Consider the following 26,770-nt stretch of genomic DNA (forward strand, 5'->3'; position numbering starts at 1 on the left):
AACTGCTGACCATGTCCATCCCTTCATGACCACAGTTTACCATCTTCTGATGGCTGCTTCCAGCAGGATAATGCACCATGTCACAAAGCTCAGATCATCTCAGACTGGTTTATTAGAGATGACACTGAGTTCACTGGACTCCAGTGGCCTCCACAGTCAGCAGATCTCAGTCCAGTAGAGCAGTGGGGCGCCAAAGACCTCAGGGAGGGGAGCGATGCTTGGTCCACTCCAAGGTCGTCATCAAAATTAGATTTGCACATATTTAGTAAAATCACGGCTGTTTCTAAGGGTTTTATCAATGAAACTCTTAAATGGAGGCTGGTTTTTTCATGTGCGTCTTTTTCTTGGGGGGGCTCTACGGAGAAGTAGCTGGGAAACCCTGCAGTAGAGCAGCTTTGGGATGTGGTGGAACGGGAGATTCTCATCAAGAATGTGCAGCCAACAAATCTGCAGAAACTGTGATGCCATCATGTCAGCACGGACCAAAATCTGAGGAATGTGTTCAACACCGTGTTGAAACTATGCCACGAAGAATTAAGCCATTTCTGACAAGGGGGTCCAACCCAGTACTAGCAAGGTGTACCTAATAAAGTGGCTGGTGAGTGTACATTACCTTCAGTTAGGTGTGTTTTTAGCTGCCGTCAGAAGACTTGAAGAACAAGTAGAGCCAAGTTTGGTTTCCTAGGCGAATATCATGATTCACTTTTATTAAAAGCATCATAGCTACAATTCATCATACATGATGTCTCCAAAAACCAAAACAAAAAGACAAAACACCCAAAAACAAAGAAGGAAAAAAACATTTACATGGTATGTCTGTAAACTTCAAGGCTAGATAAGAATTTGAGGTAATGCTCTTCAGCTTGCTGGCTAAAAGTAACAAAAAGTCCATTTTTCAAGAAAAGTAGCTAAGTAATAAAGGTACCTGATCATTTTAACACCAGTGCATCAACAGGAACAGAGGGAGACTAAATGATTGCAGTACTTACTCATCATCATGGTTGAACGTTTGTTTTTCTAGTCATGACACTTGTGGTTATTCTTGTGTTTGCGTGTGCTGGTAGAGTGATAATGGGACATTCAAAAGCTGCCTTGGTTATTGCTGTCTCAGCATCAGAGAGAAGAACTCGGCTCTTCCATGACGGGTTGTGTTTCAGAAAGCCAGAATGATCTCTTCCCCCTTCTTCCATCTGCTGGGTGGGCTGTGATAGCAATGTTCATAAGACCTGACCACAACGTGTTTTAAAGTACTTTCAAAATTTTTACCAGTAGCAGCACTTGATTCATCTCAGACACTAGAACTGGCCTCAGAAACAAAACAAATCAAGCCCCACTTGCACTTTTCAAGTATAATAAAAAAGCAACCAGAGTTTGTGTTGAAAGTGTGTCTCAGTCCTGTTCAGCCAGGCCTCGTGTCAGTGTGTGACTAAGAAACAGATCTCAAAGAGAAGGAGAGCAGCACTTGGTCTGAAACTACCAGGACATGGAAAAAATAACAACAACAAACTATTTCATTGAGATAGCGGCTGAGGAAATAGACCATCTGTTGTGCCCTCTTAAAAGAATCAACCTGAATTATCACATCCCCGTTTGGACCGACACTCCAAATCCATTCACAGAAAACTCCAAACAGGGACAGCTGGGTTCTGCAGAATGCAGTGGACCAATCAGAGGGTCTACCTGGTGGCAGGCACCGCCCACCTGCCACGTCAAAGAGTGAAACAGGATTCAGATATGGCAGTAGAAAGACCGATAATCAAACAGTGTGAGACTGGGTTTTACAGTATTGGATCAGTTTACAAGCACACGCCGCTGCGGCGCGTCCTCTCAGAAACAGTCAGAACAAAGAATTCAGAGGTTAGAATGTGTAGTGATGGACCTTTGAATGTAAGAGTGTGCAGCTCATGATCAAGTACACGTGTTTGTCAGTGTGTGAGACCGGGTTTCATGTTGGTCTTCTTTCCTCTTCAGAGACTCTCTGGTCTGATATGTGAGAACTAAAAACCTGGAACAGAACAGCTTCATCGAAGTCCAGTTGTGTCAGCTAGGTTAGCTGTTTATCTAAAACTGATGGTAGAAAACGCGCCACTAGAGGGCGCTCTTAGCTGAGACAACCAAAAACAACACAATAGTCCAAAGTAAAAAAAGAAAAATACACTATAAAGATCTGAAAGCTGTAAGCAGCAATGATAATAGAATAATTATATTACTGATGGAACTATCTGAGGGTCTGCTGGAGAAAAGTATGAGTGCATCATTCACAACGCACACGCTAACCAGACAGAGAAACAACAGTCTCTGCAGAGGCAAAGCTCTGAGTGAGTGGCTATGAGGATTTTCCCTGACTACACTATCGATCTGAGAGTTAACCACACCCCTCAGCCTCTCTGACGCATAGTAAATATACTTGGCCAAAATATAAACATCAAATAGTTAAAGAGAACTCAACAACGCTGGGAAAAAGAAGAGGATCGATAATAGTTTGGATATTTGTGGTGGAGCCGTGACAGGAGAGGAAGAAATGTCCAAGGCCAGTCACTTTGTTTCATTTCAGTCACTCTTGACCTTCTGTGGAGATGCCGCCGCCACCGCTGCCTCCTTCACCTCGTCATCCTCCATGCCTCCATCCTCCAGGACTGAATCCTCGTCCCTCGCCTCGTTTGCTCCGACCTCCTTGTCCTCAGCCAAGTCACTATCTCCTCCACCCGCCTCCTCTTCCTCCTCGTCATCGTCGTCATCCTCCTCCTCTCCTGCAGCTTTCAGCACGCTCTTCTTCTCCTCCTGGTCCCTTGGGGGGTTTGTGGTCAAGATGTTGCCACCCAGTGCACCGGCCATGGCGCTCTGCAGCTCGGCCAGTGTGGAGGCAGTGGGAAAGCCAGGGAGGCTGAGGCCCCCGAGGCCTGGAGGTAGGAACATTGAGGGGTAGAGGAGGCCAGGGGCCATGGTGGACAGGAGGAAGGGATTGAAGGCTAGAGAATTGGCTGACATGCCGGCTGCAGCTAACAGAGCTGCAGCATCACCGTTGAGGGACAGTTCAGCCGAGGACTCAGCTGCTGAGATCTGAGGAGCAGGAGTGACACTATTCCCTGATTTCTCAGTCTTCTCTGATCCTTCCTCATTCCCTTTCTCCAGCTTCTTTTTCTTCTTCTTTTGTCCTTCCTCATTTCCCCCCGTCTCCTCCTCGTCCTGCTCGGTGTCATCTCTGTCCTCATCACAGTCCTCTCCAGCTTCCTTCGCCTCCCCTTCTCTTTTCTTTGCCAGTGCCTCCTCACTCTCGCCGTTTCCTGAAGCTGACGCGGCGGTGGAGTTTGATGCAGCTGCTGCTGCTGCTGCTGTCAGGTTACCACCAAACAGCCCCCCTAGACCGAACATGTTAGGAAGAGTGGTCGCCATGTTTGTCAGACCGCCCATGCCAGGCAGCATGAGGGGCAGCATGGTGGCGGCGGCTGCGGCCTGTTTGGGGTCAGTGGGAGGAGGAAACGCCATCAAACCAGCAGCTAACTGGAGAGACTGGAGGCTCTGGAGGGACGACAGGTCCATCCCCCCAAACAGACTGTTCAGCAGCAGAGGGTTGATGCCTCCTGTCGGAAACACCAAGCATAAGGTAAGGATCAGCACGTCAGCACACACACGAAGCAGACCGCACTGATGTTTCCCTAACGAGCTCCTACAACAATAGAAGATGTTACAGTGATTTTACCTGCAGAGGAGGCAGCAGTGGCCAGTGAGGCCTGGGTAGCCTGAGCGGCGGCTGCTGCCTGTGCAGCTGCTGCCGCCTTGGCTATCTCAGATTTTGGTCTTCGGCCCCGACGACGGACACCCTCCTCCCTCACTACCGGGCCAGTTAGAAGGCGGTCAAACATGGCTTCTGGGAGGAAACCCTGTGGGAGAGAGCAACTTCATTAGCACAAGAACCCTGCTAGTGCTGCGCTCATGGTGATTAACACTGGTCTTTACTGTAACAGGTCTAGAGAGCACGTTCTAGACCGGTCTTTGTACTGTCTTGAGATAACTCTGGTTGTGAATTGCTGCTAAATAAACAATGATTGATTGGTTTCGTTACCACGAATGTCTCAGACATGTACGGGATGACTTCCATTAACGACGTGTTTTTGTACTGGACAGCTTTTGTCCCAGTGACTTACTGATTGTTTGACGATGTCTGTCCAATCAGGAGCAATAGAAAATTCGGGGTTCTCCAGCAGCCATCTTGGAAGCTCTTTCATTGGTGGTGCCATGGCTCCGCCCATCTGAGGAAGAGGGAAAAACTTCAGTAAAACATTCTAACAGATCCGACTAACGCTGTGGATGTTTCTAGAAGCTTGTACCGTAAATGCACTGACCTTACGGCCGTTGCGTCTGTTGACCACAGGCACTCTCTCTTCTCCAGTCAGGGTGTTGATGTCGATCTTATTTGGGTTTCGACAGCGATGGCGTTTCTGCTTGGGCTTTGAAAACTGAGACAGCAATAACTCCTCGCTCTTCTATAGTTTTAGAAACAACAAAAAAGAGGAGCGAGTGAAAAAGGCTGATAGAAAACCTGCTAATTAGGAGAACATCAAGTAGAGCCACAACAGAAATGTTGAGATAGAATCTCACTTTTCATTTTCACACAGAGATCGAGTGGTGGTGAAGAGGATTTTTATTTACCCTTTATTTTATTTTTATTTTCACTGTATTTTATTTTTATTTTCTACATGTGTATTTTATTTTTATTTTCTACATGTGTGTTTTATTTTTATTTTCACTGTATTTTATTTCTATTTTCTACATGTGTATTTTATTTTTACTTTCTCCATGTGTATTTTATTTTTATTTTCAACATGTGTATTTTATTTTTATTTTCTACATGTGTATTTTATTTTTATTTTCTACATGTGTATTTTATTTTTATTTTCACTGTATTTTATTTCTATTTTCTACATGTGTATTTTATTTTTACTTTCTCCATGTGTATTTTATTTTTATTTTCACCATGTGTATTTTATTTTTATTTTCTACATGTGTATTTTATTTTTTTCCACCATGTGTATTGTATTTTTTCCACCATGTGTATTGTATTTTTTTCCACCAGGTGTATTTTATTTTTTTCCACCAGGTGTATTGTATTTTTTCCACCATGTGTATTGTATTTTTTTCCACCAGGTGTATTGTATTTTTTTCCACCATGTGTATTGTATTTTTTCCACCATGTGTATTTTATTTTTTTCCACCATGTGTATTGTATTTTTTCCACCATGTGTATTGTATTTTTTTCCACCAGGTGTATCTTATTTTTTTCCACCATGTGTATTGTATTTTTTCCACCATGTGTATTGTATTTTTTTCCACCAGGTGTATTGTATTTTTTTCCACCAGGTGTATTTAATTTTTTTCCACCATGTGTATGGTATTTTTTTCCACCATGTGTATTGTATTTTTTTCCACCAGGTGTATTTTATTTTTTTCCACCAGGTGTATTTTATTTTTTTCCACCATGTGTATTGTATTTTTTTCACCATGTGTATTGTATTTTTTTCCACCATGTGTATTGTATTTTTTTCCACCAGGTGTATTGTATTTTTTTCCACCAGGTGTATTGTATTTTTTTCCACCAGGTGTATTTAATTTTTTTCCACCATGTGTATTGTATTTTTTCCACCATGTGTATTGTATTTTTTTCCACCAGGTGTATTGTATTTTTTTCCACCAGGTGTATTTAATTTTTTTCCACCATGTGTATGGTATTTTTTTCCACCATGTGTATTGTATTTTTTTCCACCAGGTGTATTGTATTTTTTTCCACCAGGTGTATTTAATTTTTTTCCACCATGTGTATGGTATTTTTTTCCACCATGTGTATTGTATTTTTTTCCACCAGGTGTATTTTATTTTTTTCCACCAGGTGTATTTTATTTTTTTCCACCATGTGTATTGTATTTTTTTCACCATGTGTATTGTATTTTTTTCCACCATGTGTATTGTATTTTTTTCACCATGTATATTGTATTTTTTTCACCATGTGTATTGTATTTTTTTCACCATGTGTATTGTATTTTTTTCCACCATGTGTATTGTATTTTTTTCACCATGTGTATTGTATTTTTTTCACCATGTGTATTGTATTTTTTTCACCATGTGTATTGTATTTTTTTCCACCATGTGTATTGTATTTTTTTCCACCATGTGTATTTTATTTTTTTTCACCATGTGTATTGTATTTTTTTTCCACCATGTGTATTGTATTTTTTTCACCAGGTGTATTGTATTTTTTTCCACCATGTGTATTGTATTTTTTTCCACCATGTGTATTGTATTTTTTTCCACCAGGTGTATTTGATTTTTTTCCACCATGTGTATTTTATTTTTTTCCACCATGTGTATTGTATTTTTTTTTTCTCACCATGTGTATTGTATGTTTTTTCCACCAGGTGTATTGTATGTTTTTTCCACCAGGTGTATTGTATGTTTTTTCCACCAGGTGTATTGTATGTTTTTTCCACCAGGTGTATTGTATGTTTTTTCCACCAGGTGTATTGTATGTTTTTTCCACCAGGTGTATTGTATGTTTTTTCCACCAGGTGTATTTTATTTTTTCCCACCAGGTGTATTGTATGTTTTTTCCACCAGGTGTATTTTATTTTTTTCCATCAGGTGTATTTTTTTTTCCCACCAGGTGTATTATATTTTCCCACCAGGTGTATTTTGTTTTTATTTTCAACATGTGTATTTCATTTTTTTTTTTTTCACCATGTGTCTTTTAGTATTTTTATTTTCATGCTGTGTAAATTAGTCAGGATATAACAACACAAAAATGATGAATGACTCTGGATCAAATTTTGAAATTTTCCTTCAATCACTGACGAGGACAATGAGACATTTTCATTTAGATAAACCACGACCCAACGGATGCCTTTGGTTAGGTCGTTTCTTATCAGTAAATATTTGAGGTCTGTATCATGTTCTTGGTTCAATAAATGCCGAAATGTTCAGATTTGATCTTTATTTTGTTTTAAACCTCATTTTCTTCACTGACAGCAGGAAAATACTTCAAGTCTGGGTCATAGTTAAAGAAGGTAAAAGATTCTTTATTATTATTTAGTTTTTACCTTTTCTTTTATATTTCAGTTTGGTTTTATTAGTTTTTCCTGGTGGATTCTGAGTTTAAGTTCGATTTAATTTAGGAAAAAATGCTTCATTCTAGTTTAGTTTTTATTCGTTTTAGTTTTGGGACACCTGTCAGGGGCCAGACTCAAAAGGGCTCTACACTTTTCTTTTTATTCATTTTATTTTGATGTTTGTTTCCCACTCAAGAACTAAAACCAACCATTGTGAAGTCTTCTGCAGTTAAACCAGGCCACTTTTTTCTCTCCAGGCCTGGATGTTCATGTCAGACAGTCTGCTGCTGTCAAAGACTGAAACTAAGGAGACTTTAATTTCATCAGCACAGAATTTAGTTGTGGTTAGTTCTCATTTTTTTATTCAGCTGGATAAAATGATTTTTACCTGTTAGTTTGAATTATTTAGTTAGTTTTAGTGAACTATAATAACCTTGGTCTGGATTGTGATGGAGGTGCCTGTGTTTGAACCAAAATTCTTAGCACGGTCTCTCCAAGCCAATAGAGTATTACAGACAGTGAAACCCTGATCAGTATTTTATCACATATTTCATAAATATGAGACCTCAGAGGCACAGCGGCTTCTATCTCCCCCAATGGCCACAACACTGAATTACATAGCTATTTCATAACTGACCAGAGGTGGCGCTGGAGATTGGCAAGACCAAGCGCCCCCTTGGAGAATGGCTTCATTGGCATTAATAAACTAATTCTAGGGTTTTTGCTACACCAGATAATCTTAAAATGTCTGGATTAAATGACTTCAAGACATGTAAGGGTAAACAAGGGTGACATCTAAAAAAGTCATCTTAAATGTAGGAAGGATGCTGATTCTAATAACATTTATTCTTCCTCGGAGAGATGATGCCAATGCTAGCCACTATGCTGAATCTAATTTAGTTTTATTTTCAAGAGGAATAAAATTTTCCTGAACAAAATGTCTAGGTCAGGAGTAATATCTAGTTTCTGAAACCCTCGGGTGTCCAGAGAAAGATTTGTTCAGATTTCTGTAGTTGTCGTGTGTAGGAGACAAGTGCTTGATTTGTTAAAATGTATCTTGTATCCTGAATCTCTTCAGATTTACTCTTATAAAAGGAAAAAATGTAAATAAAGAGAAGAAAGCGAGGATGACGTACTGGTGTGTATCCAGCCATGTCCATGGTATAGGTCGGGTGCTGCCTGAGCCATTCTCCGAGTTCTTTGTTGGAAGCTGCCGCCTCGTCCTCCTCCAGACTACCAGAGGCCAGAGATCTGGCACAAGGGCTTGGATCGTGGACCGTTAAGGGTCGCTGGGCATGAGCAACACCCTGAGCCCCCTCAGCACCTGAAATCTTCGCCTCCTCAGCATCATCCTAAACATGAGAGGGACAGAGGAAAGAAAGGTTTAACGAAGATACTTCTGTGATTGGAATGAAAGTGAAGAAGGAGAGATGGCGCACCCCTCTCTTGTTGCCCATAAACAGCAGCTCCAGGCCCTCAACATTTTTTCTGCGGCCACGCCTCCTCTTCATGATGGGCAGGTCAGCCTCGAGTGAACCATTGGCTCTGTGTCCAGAGGGCGAGGCTTGCTGCAGTAGCTCCATCTGGGCTTTGAGGGCGGGGTTCGTCACCAGAGCGCTGGGGAAGCCAGCTAAGGAGGGCGAGGCCTTGTGGTGATGATGCATACCCTGAGCAACAGACCAGATCTGTCAAACACTTGATTTTACTGCTATAATCATCACCGTGCTGGAATGATTGGTCGGTTTTAATAGAGAATGGTGTCAGCACCTTGGTTAGGTCTATAGCGTGGCTCTGGGTCTCAGTAGCAGCGTGGCTTTCTCTCAGCTGAGCGACCATCTCCATCAGGTTACGTCTCTTCGCTGCCCTCTCTGCTTCGATCTCCACCTTCCTCCTCCTCCTCCTCCTCTGTCGAGGGACCGTCAGGCTCAGGGCATCCTCCTGCAACACCAACCAACAGTTTGTGACCAATAAATCCCCTACCTGGAAGCCTCACTGTTACAGGTACAAAGAAGAGCAACATTCATTATTTATTAATAATTATTATGAAACAGCAGGAACATAAAGTCTAGAAAATAAAGCTGCTGACTGGTCAATCTAAGTCTGCAGATGGGAACTGAAACTACTTTGAATTATACTTTAATATGATTAGTAGGAGATGGGATTGTCATTTGGGTCATATTTTATTTTAAATCTACCTTTTGCAATTGAAAAAACACATGCTGAACCCGTTGAAGTTTAAGGACACAAACACTCACATGAATATGCGATAATGGCGTCTTCTCTTCACTCCCACTGTAAGGTGTATGGACGCCGGCCAGTTTCAGATCAGCCAGGCTCCGCCTCTGCAGGGGGCTCTCGGTCGTCATGGCTGCGGCTGCTGTAGTTACCGAGGAACCGTGCCCTGGCAGCAGGTTGCCGGGGAAGTCAAAGATGTGGCGCCTGTTGACAGGCCACTTACCCTTTAGGACAGCCTCACAGATGTTATCCATTCTGTTGATCATCACTCGATCCTGCAAAGCCAACAAAGAGATGACGCTCTGTTCTCTAAATACCCCATCTTCCATTTAAGACTTGAAGGCTGCTGTTCAATACGTGTGGGCTTTCCTGTTTTCACGAGCCTGTCTGTCCGTATTTCACCATCCAGCTATGATGAGGTGCACTAATGTAGGCATCACTTCAGCCGTCAGCACAGCAGTCATGGGCACTACCAATCATTTCTTTCTGTTTTAAAGCACCAAGATCCCACCATTGTCTGGTATAAACACCATTTTCTACCACTGTTGCTCTGAGCTTAAGTTTATGTCTTCATAGGCCTTGCTATGTACAATTTAAATATGATTTAAAATTCAACCCTCTGAGCCTTGTGCCTTTTTAGAACCATTGCGTCTTGCCTGGACTTTTTGTCTTAAAAACCCTGTGGTGCACAGTCAAACTCTAAACATAATATTTCTAGGACAACCTGGGATTTAAGAATGTGTTTGCTGCAGTAATGTCTCAGTAATTTTAAAAAGAAGAAAAAACTGAATGGAAATCAAAACTCAGATTTGTATGCATTATCTGTACACAAACCTTTTCTCTCATCTTTGAGGACCAAAAAGTGAAAAAATAATTCTGAGACATAAAGTTTTCAAAAATATTCACATTTTTAACAACAAAATCCTTGTGCTTTTGTGAAGCTGATTCATTATTTAAAGCAGTTCATGTCTGTAGAGACACAGAGGGACACGTCACAGCCTGTGTCTCTGTCTCTCTGTCATTCAGGCTCTCTTCTCCAGTCTTAAAGTTGTTGCACATGCACCGTTCAGCAACGCATGATGTGACAACGGAACAGCCTGCAATTGGTTGTAACAGTCCAGTCACAATGCATTGTGGGATCCAAACAGACAATATGGCAGACTGTATTATCCATTAGCTGCAGGTTTGATCAAAAAATGGATTTCAGAGGAAAAAGTGGCTGGGATTTATGGTTCAAAGGTTATTTTTACAGTGCGTTAAGACTGTGCACCACATGTCTCTTCTTGTCATATATGACAACACTGATCTCAGGGGTTAAAGTGAGAAAGAGTCATGTTTAACCAGCCTTTACAAACCGGTCTGACCTCGTCTGAGCCTTTGGAGAGGCAGGAACATTTATGAATTTTCTAATTTTTTTAAATGAAATTTATTGGTGACATTTCTCCTTATGGGTCAAATCAAAACCTCAATCTCTAAACCAGGAAGTCTGAGTTTAATGGATAAGGTATCTCAACATTTTCATCATAAAGAGCTCAAAGTAAATTAGATTAAGGAGTGATAATCATAGCGTTGTTCGCTGTTGTGTGAGACTTACTTTAGGCCAGAATGAAAAGCCGTAGGCGCGCTCCTGGAGAGCTTGCAGAGCAGAAGCTTCCGGCAGATCATCCGGGCAGAATCCATCCCTAGTTTCATTTTGGGCCGACATGCTCAGAGATGTGATGCTCTCCTCGTCAAAGTTCTTCTGCTCAGATGCTGCACTCGCTGTTTAAAGACAGAGTCGCTCAGTCAAAGCGGGTTTCTAAATCATTACTAAGAACAAATCTCACTTCCCTCTATCGCCCCTGGAACTTAGACTCATTAAAACGCTGCCAAGGTAGGAAGGGAATCAGCAGAGACAGGCCGGTGATGAGCCTGGTGTCAGTAATAATGAGAAACACAACTTTGGTTCATAAAAAGAATTATCGTAGACCAGGGTACAAATAAAGTTAGAGATGTAAATCTTTAACTGCTCACAGTTCAGCTGATTAGATTCCTTCTTGTTTGTTTCAAAGAGGGGCTTAGTTCAGATCTGCTGTCAGTTTCACATTAACTAAAGCCACACTATGCTTCCAGTGTGGGGTTTTCTTATTTCTTAAAAACCACATAGGTAACTTGATAATGGTCCCAACAGAGACCAAAGCAGTAAAAGTCCCCGTACCTTCAGCCTGAGAGGATTTCTCTGATTTGTCGTCTTCATCCATCCTGTCTTCCTCCTCCTCCTCTGGACTTTTCTCTGTGTCAGCTGACTTGGGAGATTTGGGAGACTCAGCATTTTCCTGCTCCTCCCCTTCTACCTCCTCTGCTGCCTTGTTGACCGGCTGTGTTTCAGGAGAGGTGTCATGACGTACTGAGAGATCCGTGGTCTCCTCCTTCTGAGTGTCAGGAGGAGTTTTCTCCACCAAGGCCTTGTCCTGCTCCTGTTTCATCATGGAAGTATTCTGTCCTTGTCCATTCTGCTCCTCTTTGACTTTCTGTTGGGCCTCCTCATCCTCCTTTAAGTCCTTCACCAGTGGAGCAGCAGCTTCATCTTTCCCTTCTTCTTCATCTTTCTGCAGAGGAGGAGTCTCAGTCTTGGTACATGGAATATCCCCTCCATCAGTTTCCATTTTCACTGCCGTCTCTGCTTCCTCCATCTTCCCCTCATTCCCTTCTTCTCCTTCCTCTTTTAAAGCACGCTTGGCAGCAGCTGAGGCACTAGCCAGCTCTGCAGGGGTGAGGAGGGGTGCGGAGGTGCTCTCTGCTGCTCCCATCCCAACTTTTGTGACGTCTCCATAGCCTCCCATACCAACACCAGTTCCTTTCTGGCTGGTAAAGCGCTGATGGGCCTCCAGGAAGGCTAAAGTCGGGTCGTTTAAGATGTGATAATCTGTCCGGCTAACGCCATGTTTGGAGGCCCCTAGGAGGAGGTCCCGGTCGTGGCGGCCACACTCCCACCACTCTGGAAGGTCTGCGGAGGGCTGGCAGAGCTTGAGGCGCTCTGAGAGCTGAGGGTGTGGGAGAACTTGTTCTCTGATGCGGCGCAGCAGCTCAATGCGGTAGAGGGTACGTGAGGCGCGCTCCTCTGTGATGGGGTCGATGATCAAGGTTGGATCTGGGAGTTCTGCTGCTAAACAAGACGGGTTAGGGGTTAGGGTCAGGGTTAGGACAGGAAACAGGAAGTCATAAAAACAGTGTCACTTTTCCCTTTTAACTACAGTAGTAGCTGTGTGGCTACTGAACTGCCAGTCATTTCACACAGGAAACACCCTTCAATCATCTTAACGTGTGTTTCACCAACCTGTTTCGGGCTTGACCTGCATCCTGCAGACACGTTTGCACATGGCAATGAAGGAGTAGTAATATTTCTCCAAGCTCTCGTCAGTCTTTTTGTCCAGTCGAGCAAAGGCCCTGAACTGTGTCCAATCAAACTTCTGATGCTGAGGGTCAAAAACGACTCCAAACGTAGAAACGACCCGGTAGAAGTCAGCCTCCTCGCGACGAGTCCATCTGCCAAAGAAGAAAGAGTGTGACGCCAGGCCATAGTGATCTCGTTTCATACTGACATTCTACACAAACACAAGCTCTGGATGAGCCAATGAAATTCCAGGACATTGGACTTTACCTCTGTCTCCTCTCCTTGAAGTACAGCGCTCCATCGGCCATCAGAGAGCTGGCGGTGACCACGGGGGATGCCTCCGCCATGAACTGTCCACCTTTAGCAAAGAAAGCGCTTCCTTTGGCCAGATACGGGTTTCCTTCTGTCAAGAACACCCCTGCGCCGTCATGGATATAAGCCGCTCCTCCGCTTGTATCGGTAACCATGGTAATGGAAGGCAGGAAGTCCCTGCGTCTCCTTCGGCGACCGTCAGGGCGATTTAGGGCCTCCTGGCGGAGCTGCTCTCTGCGGTTGGAGCGTTGGTAGGCTGTGATGAGGCGACGTAAACGGGCCGTCAAGGCTGAGGCTGCCGGCCAGTAGAGCTGTTCATTCGGGCCTGAGGAGCCACCCAAAAGAGCCGCAGTTTGACCGTTCTCTCCTGGTTTGGCTACAAGGGAAAAGAGCAAAAGGAGACCATTACTGCAAGGATCCACGCCGCTGTTGCTGTTCCACCTAAAAGTCTAACGTTGTCACAAAAGTTAGACTTTTAGGTGGAAGAGAAGGTCACGCAGGGCTGACAGGAAACGTGACGCAGAGACAACGGAATAAGGTAGACCCTGCTGATAAACGACATACTGTCTTTACATTTAAATGTAGTTTCAAAATTTTGAGGATCCTCAACATTGGAACGGTCTTTGGGCGCAGTAGCCTTTATTCCAGGATCCTTTACCGGGTCAGTGTTTCCCACAGGATTTTAGGAGACTACAGCAAAGGGGACCCCAAACCTGGGAGAGAGAAAAATGCTGACGTTCTGAAGTTAAATGCACCGATCTTGTGAATTTTTAGAGCAAAATGAAAATCAAAATGTGAGTAGATTCTGTTCTCTTTTAACTATTTTCTCTTGTAATAATAAAATCAGAGGTGTACTGATTATGATCCAGTGGCTTATTAGTTTTCAGTTTTTTCTTGATGATAGATTTTTTCTAATTTTAACGTAAACTAATCTCCACCAGAAAACTGTCACAGCCTTTATTTCCTGTTTATTTCTATTCCTTATTTTATGGTGGGGTTGATATTTTATTTCTGTTAGCCTTAGTCAAAGAAAACCTGAATAATCCAGTGAATAACTAAACCCAGCTAGAACTGAAAGTCTGTAAGCTGCCTTTCCCCTTTCTCTGCCTTATTAGTGGGTGTAAAGAGTTTAATCATGTTTTATATCCACTATAAATACTAGGGCTGACTGCTTTAATTTGATTGGTCGATTAATAGATCAAAAAGCTTTTGTTAGACTAAGACCACTCTGGTCAGTTAACCCCCCCCAAGATGCTGGTCAGGAGACAGAGAGACGTGCTGCTGTGGACGGGAACAATGCAGCTCTAGGAATAACAGGTAGAGAAGCACACAAAGCTACCAGAGCGGGATATTTCCTGATATTTTACAGCACTAACGCTCAGAAACAAAACATCAACTCGTCACAAAGTTACAGGCTGTTGTCCTGAAGTGGCGCTGCTAGGAGTCTCTGCTCTGCCCTTCCTCACTGCATCAACTCCGGGGGTCAGTTTAATTCACCTGTTGGGAAATAGGCTGCGTAGTATCACCTCTTTATATAATCTCCCTAAAGTGTTCACGTTAGCTTCTCTTACACACAGAGAGGAGAGGTGATAAAAGGTGATGCTTGCTGGTCATTAAGTCCTGACGAGCGAACTCTGCCTGCTGCCTGCTTTATGCTCATAAATGACACAGCACAGGCTGGATCAAGTGATCCTGTTATAGTTACCGTTGCAAACGAATGAAAAATGTTGATTTGAGGTTATTTTGCAGGCTGTATGAGTTTGAATAGTTGCCTCGCCGGGATCACGGAGGTCAAAGACAGGTGCGCGCTGATAGTCTCTTAATTAGTTATTTTTTTAGTGGGACATGATGAGTCTAAAAAAACGTATTAATGCTTCCACAGGCTTGTTCATTTTAGGATCCTTTAGAGCAGCCATTCTCAACCATGGGGTCCCAACCCCAACTGAGGTCACAAGATCATTTCTGGGGGTCACCAAATCATTTTGGAAAAATATAAATGCACGGAAATCAGTATTAAATTACAGAATTTTAGACAGGGAGTTGTTTTCTGATTCATTATTTGTCAAAAATTCATTGTCTGAGTTTGTACGAACTGTGCGCAGGAGGATCAGTGACACACAGCGGGAAAAAAAAGAAACGAAGAAAAGAAAAAGGCTCACGCGTTGTTGCCTCAGTCGCAGCTGCAGCAAGTTTGCTAGCTACCTGATGAAAAATGCAGCAGCTGGCTTCACAGAAAAAGTGTTCCAGCTCAGACCTGGGTCAGGAGCAGCAGCAGGGGTCTCAAGGTCAGTCACCAGAAAGCCTAACAGCAGCTCCACCACCTGAGAAACGTCAGGCCCCGGGGCCGACACCGGCTGATATCAGAGCCTGGAGCTCCGTAAATATCAGCCCCGCTTTCTGAAATATGGCTTTTCATGCACGAGCAGAAACGACACGGAATACCTGCAGTGTGTTTTCATGTTAACAAGCTCTCAGCAACAGAAATGTTCACATTTTTCTTCCCACTGTGTTTCCTTAAGGCTTTAATTAGTAGCCTATGTGTTGATGTTTTTTTCTTTCATTTAAAAGAAAAATAAAGTTTGCGTTATTTGTTTACATGTTAGCTGGCTCAACTAGCAGCAGTATGATGTGATGTAGCGCCCATTGTTGGTCTGTTGGACACGTTAAAGAGTTAGTGTGATGCTGCCACATGATTTTTAATAAATCCTAAAGTGATTTGCCAAAAAAATAGGATGTTACTGTGCCTTTGGGCAAGACCTGTGTCTCAATAAGAAACTGATAGCTGTGTGTGCTTGTTTCTTTACATACTGGGTAAAGAAACAGTGCGTAAATCCGAAAAAACGTCACGCACTCGGACCTTGCACACTGGATCCAATGCGTTTTTATTTGCCTTCACTGCGAAATTCGGAGAATGTGGCAAATAGTTTGGTACTGCGACCTGCGTGTCTGTCACTCCTTTAAAATCCTGCTGGATCCATCCTGACACAGAGCTTCATTCAGCACCCAATCATGCGTCATGGCGCTGAGCCGCGTTGGAGAAACAGAGAGAGCAACTTTATACTTCTGTCTCTGTTATGAGCTGTGAGTAGGTTACAACGTCTGCCTTTATCTGTTAGATTTCCATAGCTGATATCCACAGAAGACACTGGAAAACTAGGTGTTTGCAGCGAGAGTTCAGGAGTGGGAGAGAGAATAAAGCAACGGGCGCTGATCTGAATCATGAATCACCATCTGGGTGATTCTCACGAACATGGTACAACTTACAGAAAAAATCAGAGACCTTTGTATACAACATTTTTTGTACTTATTATGTCAAAAAGAACCTAATTATACTATATAAGATAAAATTATCATTCATGTGCACATTTTTATGCAGTTTTAGGGCCACTATGAGGAAATAAATTCATTACTGTAACACAATTTTGATTAGAAGTATAGTCCAAAAAAATAGTTTTTTTCACTTCCTTTCACCAGCCTGCACTTTATTATGTTTAAGGATAGAAGATATGACTGTATGTATGTATTTATTAAATTTATACGAGTTTTAAAGCAAATATTTAGCTCATTACCGTGATATCTAAACAGTTTCTCACATCAGTTTTTCATCGTCCTGCATTCAGAGGCACTGCATTAAAAAACAGTTTAAACAAAGTATAGATAATCTTAGAAATTTTATTAACAGATAATGCATCAATGTCAATTAATTGTGTTAACCTTAATAAATCATTAAATACTAAACATTGCGGTAATGAAAAATCATTTCGGTAATGAGTACTAATATTTTGGTAATGAAATCATAAACAAATGTACAGTAAATAGCACATTAAGTAGCACAAATACAGATTCATATCCAAAAACATTTTATTTTTTACTGAAAAATTAAATAATATAGCATTTGGTGATGTGAGTGAGTGCATTATGTGAAATACACTGCTTTCCACATTATTATGCAAATGACATTTTTCTCTGATTTTCCTAAATATAAATGCAAATGACAGAGTATTTTTCAAGTCATCAGCTGTTAGAGTATAATTCAAATGCTTTTGAACAAACTTCATAATGATAACTATTATTTTTTTAAAATAAAAACCTCAAAATGCACTTTTCCACATTTTCCACATTATTAAGCAGGCCACAGGTTTCAGCAATCTGGGAAAGAAAAAGGATCTCTGCTGCTGAAAAGCCTCAAATAGTGTAATGCCTTAGACAAGGAATGAAAACATTCGATGTTTCAGGAAAAATTAATCATGATCATCATACTGTGAAGAAATTAGTGTCTGATTCAGAGCACAGACGGGTTCCTGCAGATAAAGACATAATGAGGAAGGTTTCTGACAGATACATACATCAGATTCAGAGAGCAGATGCTAAAATGTCATTACAAAGCAGCAAACAGGGATTTGAAGCTGCTGGTGCCTCTGGAGTCCCACCAACCTCAAGGTGTAGGATCCTCCAGAGGCTTGCAGTCGTGTATAAACCTACTATTCAGCCCCCCCTAACCAATGCTCACAAGCAGAAACGGTTGCAGTGGGCCCAGAAATACATGAAGACTCATTTTCAAACAGTCTTGTTGACTGATGAGTGCCGTGCAACCCTGGATGGTCCAGATGGAGGAGTAGTGGATGGTTGGTGGATGGCCACCATGTCCCAATGAGGCCGGGACGTCAACAAGGAGGGGGCGGAGTCATGTTTGGGCCGGAATCATGAGGAGAGAGCTGATAGGCCCCTTTAGGGTCCCTGAAGGTGTGAAAATGACCTCGGCAAAGTATCTAGAGTTTCTGACTGACCACTTTCTTCCATGGTACAAAAAGAAGAACCGTGCCTTCTGTAGCAAAATTTTCTTCATGCATGACAATGCTCTATCTCATGCTGCAGAGAATCCCTCTGTGTCATTGGCTGCTATGGACATAAAAGGAGAGAAACTCATGGTGTGGCCCCCATCCTCCCCTGACCTTTAACCCTACTGAGAACCTTTGGAGCATCCTCAAGCTAAAGATCTATGAGGGTGGGAGGCAGTTCACATCAGAACAGCAGCTCTGGGAGGATATTCTGACATCCTGCAAAGAAATTCAAGCAGAAACTCTCCAAAAACTCACAAGTTCAATGGATGAAGAATAGTGAAGATGATATCAGAGAAGGGCTCCTATGTTAACATGAACTTGGCCTGTTCAGATGTTTTTGATTGAAATAGCTTTGATTTCAGTAAATATGACCTCCTAATGCTGCAATTTCTACAAATGACCATTTTCAGTTCTTTACAACCTACAAAATGTTTTAAAACTCTGTTGTGCCTAATAATGTGGAACAGTGCATTTTGAGGTTTTTATTTAAAAAATGATGGTTATCATTATAAAGTTTGTTCAGAAACATTTGAATTATGCTCTAACGGCTGATGACTTGAAAAGTACTCTGTCATTTGCATTAATATTTAGGAAAATAAAAGAAAAATGTCTTTTGCTTTATAATGTAGAAAGCAGTGTACTCTGCTCTTCTCGTCCATTATTTAGGCCTTTCTCTTTCTTTTCTCCTACACTCCTGTAGAAGTTCTGGGTTAATGTAGCTAGCCTACGTCTTCTATGTTTCTCCACCCTGGCTCTTGATGCGGCTCCCTTTCGATCATTTTCATTTGCTCTTTATGTGAAGAAATACAAGTTAGCACAGATTAGCAGATGCTAATGTGAAAACAGTTTACATTAGCATGCCAATATGTTACTAGATAAACAATGATTTAAAAAATTATGTATGCGCAACATTTTTATGTAATATAAAAGTTTGTACACTATAAAAGGTAATAAACGATATACAATAATCATTCCTTTAAATTACTGTTTAAAGTGTGACTGAAAGCATGCTAATCTCAGTATTAGCTTCCATTACTGTAACAGGCCTCTACCTTACATGGTAATGAAAGCTATGCATTACAGTAATGAAGGACATAGAGCTAAACTAGCATAAAATGGCAGAGGCCATGATGACTCAGCAAAAATATTTCACACACGGTTTCGGCTCCTTAAGACCTTTATCACATTAAATGATCAAATCCAGGACTTTTCATGAACATGAAATATTCACCATTACAGTAATGTTCAACTGTGCTGTGGAAATGAGGATGTGTAAGAAGTAATTTCATGATAAACAAAAGAAAATTTGACAGACAATCTTACTTTGTGGCCATCCTTTGTTCCCTCTTCTTTGAGGTGCATCATGGGTAAAAAAAACTTAATTTAAAAACACACTGTGTTTAAAACAAGACTGTAAACCCAGTGCAACGATAATGAAATATGCGTGTCTGGACACTCTGTTTTTCACAAATATATTTTTATATGCTATTGGGAACCATAAGATATGATTATAATATGTTTATTATACAGTTTTAAACAAAGTAGTAGTAAACAAAGTTGTCGCGGACAACAGTGCCTGTTAAATTTGGGGTCGCGACTCAAAAAGATTAAGAACCACTGCTTTAGAGTACCAAGCAGGTGCAGTGAGGAACCTGGATGGATTGAATTAGTCCCCAACAAGGGGATTTCTTTTTAATGAATGAATGAATTATTATTATTTTTTAAAAACCTGAACAATTAATCGATTCATTGGTGTCTGGGTGCGATTTTGGTCGACCAAGTTTTTCTTTGGTTGACTACATTATTTCCTGTCTGACTGAAGCAGAGTCTTCTCCATCAAACCCTTGAGCTTCGGGCTTCTGCCACTAAAGACGAGAATATTCCCAGAAAATTCAATAAAAAAAGACAGAAGACGCGTGAGAGAGACTACCGATCTATACGGATGAACAGATCCTACTGGAATAAAGGTGGAGAGGAAGTGCTTCTCTGAAATGTTCATGGCTTCGTCTCCTGAGAGTCTGAAGTTCAGTCACAGAGCAGAGCTTTCCTCCTCCTCTCTCTGTGTGGCGCTCAGTTTACGTCCACGTACGGATTCACTGCTGAAAATGTAAAGACGGCGGGCAAAACAGACTACCGGGCCAAAAATAAGACTATGGCACAGCGCCAGTCTGTAACTGATGGGAAACCCTGCATCCTTTAATTTTTATCAAGTTTGTGCCACTAAATAATAATTTAAAAATCCTTTAAATAATTAAAAAATCTTGGATTTAGACCCAGGGCTCTGGAGAAATACATCGTTATAATGTGCTGTTATGCTGACGGATCAGGGGTTTTTGATCACTCTAGTTAAGATGAAAAACTTTGTTCCAAAGTTTAACCGACGCTCTCCATGCAATTAAATCATTAGCATCGTAGCATGATTGCTAAGTCATTTTAGGCCAAACTGTGAAATCTACCTAACGATACTCTCCTAGCACTGCTGATTCATTGGGTCTTATTGCCTTTATCCTCAGCCAATCAGAGTGCTTGTTACATTCCATCATCACTACAGGCCTAAGTCATCTATGTATTATTACCTCCGCCAAGGAGGTCATGTGATCGGCAGGGCTTGTTAGTTTGTTAGCATCATAACTCAAAAATTTGTGGACGGATTTTGATGAAATTTTCAGGAAATGTCAGAAATGGCATAAGGAAGAACTGATTAGATTTTGGGACTGATCCGGATCCCCATCTGGATCCAGGAATTTTTTAAAGGATTCTTTACTTTTGGGAGATAGGGCTATTGGCGGAGGTCTGTGCTGTCCGAGTGCTTTTCTAGTCTATTAAGTCTTTTTTTTATTTGCTACAGTGCTTAACAAATTTTTTAGACCACCACCCAAAGTCAGGTTTCTGCCACAGCTGCCCTAAATTAACAGCATTGGTAATTACCAAAATCATTTTGATGTTTCTGCAATGGTTAATACACCAATATGTAGAAGCTCTTTAACCCAAATGATATTTTTAATGCTAAAATAGAATTATTATTGTTATCCATGAATTTTCACATTTACTGATTTACCAAAAAACTGAAAAATAGTAAAGCACATGAATATTTCTGATGAATGTGTCAGATTATAGTTATTTACTGTCATTCCTGAAGAGAAAAATGAGTTTTAGTGGTTGAATGTTATGCTTGATTCATTTCTGACTTCTCAGAGAAGCCCAGTGAGCCGGCTCACATTTGGGTGAATTCAGTTTGAAATTCCTCATTCCTGCTCAAAATGGTAAAACGTGGAGAGCTGACTGAAAATGAAAGAGTCCGTATTAAAGCACTTCATGATGCTGGATGGTCTCTGAGACAGAGATGACAGGTGGTCACGGCTGTATATCGTCTGTTTTTTTTTTTGTTTTTTTTCTTTTAAGAAACTTGCCCAAATATCTATTACAGTATCAATAAAAAAAAACCCATGTTTGCCAAATATGTGGGGTTTTTTTTAAACCTTAAAATACGACTTAGGCAATTATGCAATGAGGCTAACGATATTAATCTTTAAAAATAACCGATCTGTCAGTAAAGAAATGCTTATCCAGACTGTTTTAGATCGGCAGATGTTTTCAGTGCCGCGCTGACATTATTACACCCTGTCAGATTCATACTGGTCCTGGGACGGTCTGATATTTGGTGCCCTGTCTGTCATGCATGCACACGGTGTTTCAGCCTTGCAGAAGCAGGAGAAAGCATGGCCCAGTGGGATCTCTGCACACCCCCCCCACACACACCCCCACACACACCCCTCCCGGGGCGGTAAATATCACAGCTTACAACAGAACTGAACGAGGCTAGCGTGTGTGCTTTCTCTCTCCTCGTAGAAAAGTCAAAAGTCATCTGTATTTTGTCTCTTGGTGAATTAGAAGTTTACCTTCAGCTTCTCCTTCCACCGTCTCTTCCTTGTCATCCAGAGGAGAGTTGGTGAAATCATCCATGTCATCTTTAAAAGGCATCCGCAGAGGCTTGTACTCCGGATCCTCATCCTCACTGCAGATGAAGGGCAAAGGCAAAGAAACTGTGATTTAAAGGTCAAAGATTTTTTAAATGTTCAGGAAACACATTTACAAAGAAATATTCTTAAATATCAATATCACAAATATTTATATAAATACTCATACATTTGACAAAATAAAGTAATTTGATTTATATTTGGGATATTTTAGTCTTAATAAATAAGATTGAAGTAATAAATTTTAGTCTGCAATTACAAAAAGCATTTTTAAAAATGCAGATGTGCCCTACACCTGCTTACTGTCTCATTTTTGAAAATAACTGGTAAATCAAGGGTTTTGTTCAAACCTGAATCTTGTTTTTGGACTTTAACTGCTCAGGAGGTAAGGTTTTAGATCAGAGAGGGGAAAATAAACTGCAGAAACAATTCAAATGTGTCTGACCAAAGACGGATTACTTCTACAAACAGAGAAAAGGGAGCGCTGAGGAGCCGCTCTTACCCCTCAACACCCTCCGCCATCATGTCAGCACCCCTCTGCTCAGCAGCGATAGCCTTGGCGTCCGGCATGCCCACCCGCTCCAAAAAACCCAGGGCGGGGTCAGCTCTCATGGAGTTGTACTTCTCATAGCCTGAAGAGGAAGACAAAGACCCATGTGTAGAGGAGACTATCCAGAAACGTGGCAAAACACCCGGACTCAGGGAACACGAGACTCACAAGTCAAGTCAACATGTACATAAGCTGGAGGAAAAATCTTAAATGATTATTTTCTAAAATAATAAAGCAGACATGCTACACCAAGGATGGGCACTGGGGGGCCAGAAACAATTTAAACATGGAAATATCTACCATGAAGAACACCTTTTTCAGTAATTAATAGGTTTATCTTTGCACAGAATTTGCTGTAGTACTACTGTGTGTTTACGGTTATACTGGACAACACTGTGATTTAAATGACATTATTATACATGAATGGTAAAATGAGCACATGCTTGGTTATCAAGGAGGATGCAGAGAATAAGAGTGTTGAAGTGTGTATTTATCAGCATAAAACATTCAGTAGCATTAAAAAACCTAAACCTGATGTTTTAGCAGAACTGCTCTCAAAATAAAATATTCAAAAAAAAAAAAAAAAAAAAATCAGTTTTCGAAAAAAAAAAAATCAATTCTACAAAGTGCAATAGTGGCACTTTTGTAACTATTAAATAATTGCAACCTTTGTTGTAATTATGTAGTTGCAGTTAAGATTAGATTAATTGTGTAGCACTAATTGTTTGACATCAATAAATACCCTTAAAAATAGGAATGCAAGTAAACTCACTTTAAAAACGTGTAAATATTCAGTTTACTGCATTAAAAAACAGCTTTAATACTGTGTCACTTCAGTAAATCAGGCCTTACTTCCTGCATTTAAGTTTTAAAAGCAAATATTCGTTCAAAAATTCTCTTGAAAGCTAAACATTTTTATTTCTGTAAAAAGTAAATGATTTTAATAACCTCATTAAGAATGACCAACAGTTTTTATGATTTGGCTCTTTGGCCTTAAAGCTCAAATAAATGCAGCCCATCCCCATGCACACACTCCCTTTAACACACACACACACACACACCCTCAGTAAATGAAGGAGTGAATAAAAACAGCAGCAGAAGGGCCAACCCCAGGAGCCAGCTGCTGATAGTACAGACAGCCTGTGTGTGTGTGTGTGTGTGTGTGTGTGAGTAAATGAACTCTCCACTCTGTTCTGTGTGTGCTGATCGAAGAGAGACTGCAGGTGCTCGTTTGTTTCAGAGAGGAGAGAGAGAGAACGAGGAGGAAAAAACGTCCCAGCATTTTTGAACGTGATCTAGTGAGTGTGAGGGAGAAAAGTGAACCGTGTTTGTCCGTTAGAGTCGCTCAGGCAGAACAGATTAGAATGTGCAGATCCTACTGAGACACATGGGCAAGGAAGGAGGAGTGGGGGATGAGAGGAGGCAGGTGGGATGAGGGGAAATGTGAATTTCTAATGATTAGGCCTCAGTAAATCACTGTTCAGCCTCAACATTTCTTAATGTTAGAAATTTCATAAAGACTGATTCATTACAGGAAAGTTTGAAGAGATGTGAACTCAACTACATTATATCTATACACAATATTAAGACAATCATCACTCCTCATTTTATAAGGTACAGTCACACCACAGCAGTGGTTACGTTACTGTTCTGATCTCAGGAAAACAATCTGGTTTACATCTAAAAACATGAGCTCAACAAACAGGTACAAAACACTACAAGAGTCAGAGAGAAAGACCTTAAATCAACAAATATCACCCATAACCTGAAATAAAAACATGTGCAAACAGCCTTTCAGACTCATGATTAAGAAAGTCTGACAGGAACCTGAAGAAAGGCCTGCACAACTTTGCAAAGTGACTTCAATCAAAAAGAGCCCCAGAGACAACTTCAGAATAAAAGCATGGTTAGAAAACCCGAGGAGGCTCCTAACAGACATGAAGCTGGTGCTGTGACCTAACAATGTGAGTTCAAAACACTTCCTCCTTCTGGATGTGGATCAGTGATGAGAGATAAAGAACATCAATAACCCTACGTGCTGCAGCAAAGACACAAATAAAACCAGCCAAGGTTTTTAAAAATATTTAAACTTATCTTTATCTGTTTTAATGTGAATGTAGATATAGTTAATCAGTGCTTGGTGGTTCTTTTAGGGGCTGGAGTTGCTGTAGTGTTGTAAGAAGGTTTTGTAAAGTGAAACAGCTGCTGGATGAAGCTCAACATTGAAGCAAAATGTGGAAATAAATAAAAATAAAGGCTGATCTTAATCTGTGTAAAAGCTCACAGTACTGTACTTCCCATTCCCAGATCCCATGAGAATAGTTGATTATCATTTCTCAGCTTAAATCAGAGTGGAGGGAAAGAGTGCACATATGTGCCGGAGACAGAGAGGAAAAAGAGAGGAACTTTGTCTGCTCCTCTGTCCTGGTGAGGCCCAGAAATCACAAAACGTGATTTTTAAACAGCGGGTGGTAATACCGTATACTCTGGTAAAATTCAGGCAGGATATGACGGTATTAAAAAAATGAACACCACCCAATCCTAGACCATGCTTTTATTTTGAAGTTCATTCTGGAAGTGTGCAGTACCTTACAATCTTACCAGGAACGTATGGACAGACAGGAAAGCAGAGTTAGAAGACAGTCAATCTGCTTTTTAGCTCTTTGTATCTCACGGACGTAGATGCTGGGTCAGCGATCTAAGATCTCCAAAAATGTGAACATCGAGCGCGCTCAGGTACGACGCAGCAGACGCTCGTCGTGTTTGTAAAGGGAAGGTGTGCACGCTTTGGGCCTCTTTGGAGAGGTTTAGTTCAGACTATAGACTACAGTAGAGGATGCTGGTACGTGTTTCTCACCATGTTTGAAGACACCGATGAGCAAGGATTTGTCAGCGTCACTGTCCCACCAGTCAGCTGGGATCTCGGCATGAAACGGGTGAGGAATCCAGATATCCAGCTCACTGTGAAGAGAGACAAATGACTGATGATCACACTGAACAGCTTGCTGTTGTTTATGAACTACTCTAGCTATCTTAGGTCTATATTACACTGTCCATTATTATAGCAGAACTTTATATATTTACAGCCTGGTTAGAATCAAAAGCTCTTCTTCTGCTGTACACACCAGTTATCTGTTTTTATTCTAATGGGTTTCAGAATCTTAGAAAACCCAGCTAACGTTGATTGACAGGCTGTCGACATGCAGCTGTTGGCTTAGAGGGTTGAGGCTGCTTCACTTCCACCTCTGGACTTGTTCATGTGTTGATGGAAAGTTGGTCTGAAAAAGTATTTCTATGTGATGAAGGTCCATGGACAGGAAGTAGAGGGACTGAGACCCTCTGTGGTTTATGTGGATGTCAGGATGGGTGCAGGAGCAGTAATGGTCAGTGGGATTAGGGGACTCTATCAAGGACCATTTAAAAATTCTGTTAGTCCACAAAACACTGCTGTAATCAATACTTGATTTTAACTTTAGATCGTTTAGCGGCCTATTTTCCTCAGGGCTCTGAACGTTGGACATACGACACACACACGTCTCGTTCATTCAGCAGATGAGTGTGTGTCTGGGCTCTGCTCTCTTGTGTCTTGGAGACTATATCTCCGGTTTTAGAAGCGAAGAAAGCGCTCTGTGTCCCCGCTGAGCCTACTGTAGGTTTGTGACTGACAGCCACCAGCTGATAGATGTGTGCCAATCATGTGATGAGCGGAGGAAAGTCAGAGCAGCGTTTGCATTAAGGAAACAAACGTCTCTCAAAGCGTCTCTGTGAAAATCTGCATGCATACGTGCAAATTAAACCCCGTATTCCTCTCACCTGTGCAGGTGTTAAGCAGCAGATTTATGTGACTCTGACTGCAGCTAACGTGTGGATCTAAACAGCGTGTGCGTGCTAAAACAGGTCAGGGAGGACCATCTTTGCTCTGTTTCTCTGCTAGCTGCCACAAACTACTAAAGGCTGTCAGGAAGAACTACATGGACAGTATCAGTTAAAGCAGAGCTACTGCTGCCTCCACGCATCCTGATAATCTTCTAAAATATTTTCCACCTCGATGAGAGGTGTTTTGGCATTTTGGTCTCAACAGATCTCATGACACGAGATCTGCATGTTGGACATTACTGTCAGTCTGCACAGGCCATGCTTCAAACTAACTTTACCATACTGTAAATACAGTTTTAACCCAATACAGTTTTTTAAAGAACAAATCCTTAAACAGGTCTTAGCCTTTAACAGGTACTGATATACTGAAATACAAACCCAGGCGGCTCACTGCTTGACAAGGCTATGGTGGCTCATTAGTGCCAAGATTTCTGTCTGCATCAGAGATGTGAATCTGCAAGCATCTCAAGATTTGATTCTGAGGGTTATGATTTGACAGGAATCAGTTT

The 26,770-nt window shown here is 41.4% G+C and overlaps 1 protein-coding gene across 2 annotated transcripts in view; it reads right to left on the reverse strand.

Moving 5' to 3' along the window:
- Nucleotides 1–682: 682 nt before the first annotated feature.
- chd7 (chromodomain helicase DNA binding protein 7) overlaps nt 683–26,770 on the reverse strand; it is a 106,574-nt gene continuing 80,486 nt past the window's right edge. Inside the window, exons 26-40 of one of the 2 annotated variants that reach the window (XM_041802586.1) lie at nt 25,243–25,346; nt 22,338–22,467; nt 21,758–21,873; nt 12,973–13,393; nt 12,649–12,857; nt 11,530–12,474; nt 10,927–11,093; nt 9,353–9,607; nt 8,865–9,035; nt 8,537–8,764; nt 8,234–8,449; nt 4,344–4,484; nt 4,146–4,250; nt 3,701–3,881; nt 683–3,581 (exon numbers count right to left, since the gene is read on the reverse strand). In XM_041802586.1, coding sequence (XP_041658520.1) covers nt 2,551–3,581; nt 3,701–3,881; nt 4,146–4,250; nt 4,344–4,484; nt 8,234–8,449; nt 8,537–8,764; nt 8,865–9,035; nt 9,353–9,607; nt 10,927–11,093; nt 11,530–12,474; nt 12,649–12,857; nt 12,973–13,393; nt 21,758–21,873; nt 22,338–22,467; nt 25,243–25,346 — 4,420 coding nt within the window. In that variant the 3' untranslated portion in view covers nt 683–2,550. Of the gene's footprint in view, nt 3,582–3,700; nt 3,882–4,145; nt 4,251–4,343; nt 4,485–8,233; nt 8,450–8,536; nt 8,765–8,864; nt 9,036–9,352; nt 9,608–10,926; nt 11,094–11,529; nt 12,478–12,648; nt 12,858–12,972; nt 13,394–21,757; nt 21,874–22,337; nt 22,468–25,242; nt 25,347–26,770 lie in introns of both variants that reach the window. The other variant, XM_041802585.1, reaches the window with a different exon arrangement.

This window comes from Cheilinus undulatus, linkage group 13 (assembly GCF_018320785.1).
Source record: "Cheilinus undulatus linkage group 13, ASM1832078v1, whole genome shotgun sequence".
In the NCBI taxonomy this organism is placed as follows: domain Eukaryota; kingdom Metazoa; phylum Chordata; class Actinopteri; order Labriformes; family Labridae; genus Cheilinus; species Cheilinus undulatus.